The 3,500-nt window shown below is 28.9% G+C and overlaps 1 protein-coding gene across 1 annotated transcript; it reads right to left on the reverse strand.

Annotated features, from left to right (window-relative positions):
- Window positions 1–1,891: 1,891 nt before the first annotated feature.
- On the reverse strand, window positions 1,892–3,118 carry LOC107905919 (small heat shock protein, chloroplastic). The gene is made up of 2 exons (XM_016832717.2): window positions 2,552–3,118; window positions 1,892–2,469 (listed from the first exon to the last, which is right to left on the reverse strand). The coding sequence occupies exons 1-2, from the start codon at window positions 2,814–2,816 to the stop codon at window positions 2,036–2,038; spliced, it is 699 nt and encodes a 232-aa protein (XP_016688206.1). The 5' UTR covers window positions 2,817–3,118; the 3' UTR covers window positions 1,892–2,035.
- Between the last annotated feature and the right edge of the window lie 382 nt (window positions 3,119–3,500).

Consider the following 3,500-nt stretch of genomic DNA (forward strand, 5'->3'; position numbering starts at 1 on the left):
ACTAACTTTTAAATTTCCAACAACACTATTAAATGCTCGAAGTTTAACTAGGTGGGCCAAATAAAATGGAATTTTACCACATGATTCTAGGAATTATCTTGGTAGCAAGGAAGTTGATTATACAAAAAGAGGATATTGAGTCATTAAGCAAGTTTTTTTAACAAAATGCAAAGGAAAAATAATGATTTTTACCATCAAAAAGACCTTGATGGTGATGGAAGATTGAAAAATATTATTTGCATTCATCCTTAAAGCAGAGCAACTTACAAAGACTTTCGTGATGTTATTATTCAAACAATACTTATCTTGTGAATTGGTACAATATGTCATTTGATTTATTTGTGAGAGCTAATCACTCCTTGTGAACTTAACTTGATTAGGTTTGAGCATGGTATTAACATACTTTATACTAGTTCAATCTCAATCCAACCTAAAACATAGGCCTAAATTTTGTCTAAGCCTATCCATATTTGCAAATGGTCAACTCAAGCCTATTTTAGATCAGCTCATATTATTTTTTAATTTTTTAAAAAAAATTATATTATTTAAATTTAATATTTAATAATTTTATATGCTTTTCCATTTACTAAGATTTTATATATATGCGTCTTAATATTTTTTAATGTTAACATTATAATATTATTGATTATTATCTCTTATTTTTTATCTATCACACATTACATAATATAAAAATAATACAATATAATATATTACAAACATAAAAAACATGTCGTATCTGGCCGATATCAAGCCTTAGATGTTGAAGCCTAAGTTCAATTCATATTTTAAACAATCTTATTTTTTAGGCCTAAGTATTATTGATTAAATTCTCTCAAGTTTTAGATTTCCCTTTAAGGTAAAAAGTGAATAGCCCAATTTTTTAACAAAGCTATTTTTGATAAACTCAAACAATTTATACAATTCAAATCATTTAAGATATAAACTTGAATATATTTTATAAGATGTTTAAATTGAATTTCCCAAATTAACTCAAGAAATTAATATAGAAAATTACTCTTACATATGTTAGATCAAAACCTTTCTAAAACAAAGATAGCAGAGTAAACATTTGAAAAGAGAGAATTTCTCAAAGAATTGCTTTATTTTCCATCAATTACTAAATTTTTTTATTAATTAAATTTTCTTTGGAACCGAAAAAAAAACATTAAATCATTTTTTAAAAAAAATACTAAACTGTTAATTTAATCTAAAGTTGTATTCGATAAATTGAAAAATTTAAGAGTTTAAAAAGTGAATTTTGAAGAAAAAAAGTAATGAAAAATTAAAATTTGAATTAAGTTATAAAATTTGTTTAGCATATTACTTAAAATTAAATATTAAGTATAATTAAATTGTTTGATGAAATATAATATAATTTTAAATGAGATAAAATAAAATAAAAATAATTAAATTTATTTTCTATTAAATGATAAGTAAAGTCTTTATCTTCTTATATTTTTTTACATTTTTTAAAACAATTTTATATTGACTAAAAAATTAAATTATTAAAAATATTAATTTTTAATTAAATTGATTTTTTCTAAAACACTTCATGGATATTTAATAAAATTTACAAATTTGATCAAATAATTTAAATATTTTAATTGAATTTTAATTTCGTAAAAATAATAAAAACGATTAATTATATTTAGATTTAGGTGTTAATAGATATCGTACACTTAACATAAATTTTGTATTTATTACACATAAAATATAGGTGATCAGTTGAAGCTTTTGGTAATAGTCAATGATGAGATGACCGTTGGTAAGTGGATATGGTTTTACATTTCTATCAATTTCCCTAGGATAATGTGCCCTTAATTTTCAAGCCTTAAACCAATTAAGCTTTCCAGTCAGTACAACAGCAAACACAACCCTCGGTTGATGATGATTGCTGGAAATGGAAAAATATATTATTTCCCCTTATCATTCACAACCATATCTACAGCTTTATGCAAAATACTAAGAGATTAAGAGTACATAACCGAGATAAAAGATTTAAAAAAAAAAACAAAAACACTTGAAACATTCTATTTTACTGAATTTGAACATCCATAACCTTGCGCTCAACTTTAGACTTGGGAATGGAGATGAAGAGAATTCCATTCTTCAGCTCAGCCTTGATCTTATCTTTCTCACAGTTGTCGGGTAACTGGAGACGAGTATCATAGGAACTGTAGCTTCTATTTGTCCAGGAATCATCTTCCCCCTCTTGTTCCTTTTTGTGCTCTCCTTTAATAACCAGAATATCGTCCTCTACCGAAACCTTCACATCCTCTTTCGCCAGTCCAGGCATGTCGAATCGCATTTTGATCTCTTGTTCATCGTCTTTGATATCCCACGGTGCACGCAACTGTCCTCCTGTTCGGCTCCTGCTGCCCGGTAATATCATGGCATCTTCGAATATCCGGTCCATTGCGTCCAGCATTTGACGCATTGATCTCATCGGAGACAAGGGGTCCAACAAACCTGTCAAGTGTCATCAACGATCACGTTACGATAGTGTGAAAATGGATGATGAATGGTACGTACCCAAAATGCAAATACTTACCAAAAGGAGAGACATCGACAGCCAACCTTCTAGGCCTCTTCTCGACAACTGTGCCTTTGTTGTCTTTGTTGACATGCACGTCCACTGACGTATCTTTGTTATTATCCCCAACAGCCTGTGCCCTTACAAGAGAGAGTCGCCTAATGCAGGGATTCTTGGATGGAAAAGATACAGAGAATGGCGTTACAGCTTTAATGGAACAAGAAGGCTTAGGTCTGTTTAATACCAATGGAGAAGATGAGCAACACAAACTTGAAGCCGCCATTTTTATATTAAACGCAAAAGACTTCAAGAATTGAGAGCTTTGTGTATTTGTGTTCGCCGATGATTGCTGATTCGAGGTGGTGAAGGGGGGGAGAATATATGTATATATAGGTGAAAGGAGAGCAAGAAGGGAAGTTTGTAGAGGGATCTTGAAAGGTGGGAGAGGATAATGAAGGTTCTGGACCCAAACACTTGGACCTATCCTTATTTGCAAACCCTATTTGGCCTTTTCTAGCCCTTCGGGAAGCATCCACGATTTGCTTCTTATTGGCCAAGATCAATGATATCTTTTATATTGACGCTGTTTCCTTTTCCCCTACATCGATATGTTTTATATAATATATTCAACGATCTAAATTTTTTTAAAAAATGTTAATTTTATTTTTTAGAGAAAAATAAAAAATGTTAATTTTAATTGCATAATCTATGGGACAGTTGAAATTTTAAATATATAAAAATTTATGAAAATAAATAAAAATATTTTAATTTTATTATAAGGTTAAGAATAAGAGTATTTATCTCCTTCAAAAGTTTGACATCTATGTTGTGGTTCAAGTGGCTTAAAATGAACAAGTGATTTAATCGGGAGATTTAAAATTATTTAGGTGGGGTTGTAAAAAACTTATAGGTTTAACTTATAAATAGGTATTTAAGTTACATATTTTTATTAGTATTTAAATTACCA

Source organism: Gossypium hirsutum, chromosome A08, assembly GCF_007990345.1.
Source record: "Gossypium hirsutum isolate 1008001.06 chromosome A08, Gossypium_hirsutum_v2.1, whole genome shotgun sequence".
NCBI lineage: Eukaryota > Viridiplantae > Streptophyta > Magnoliopsida > Malvales > Malvaceae > Gossypium > Gossypium hirsutum.

What these genes read in the sequence shown, in the direction of transcription:
- LOC107905919 (XM_016832717.2), bottom strand. Translation starts at nt 2,816, where the DNA reads ATGGCGGCTTCAAGTTTGTGTTGCTCATCTTCTCCATTGGTATTAAAC. An exon ending in TGTCGATGTCTCTCCTTTTG is followed by an intron (nt 2,470 to 2,551) that starts GTAAGTATTTGC and finishes GACACTTGACAG; the next exon opens with GTTTGTTGGACCCCTTGTCT.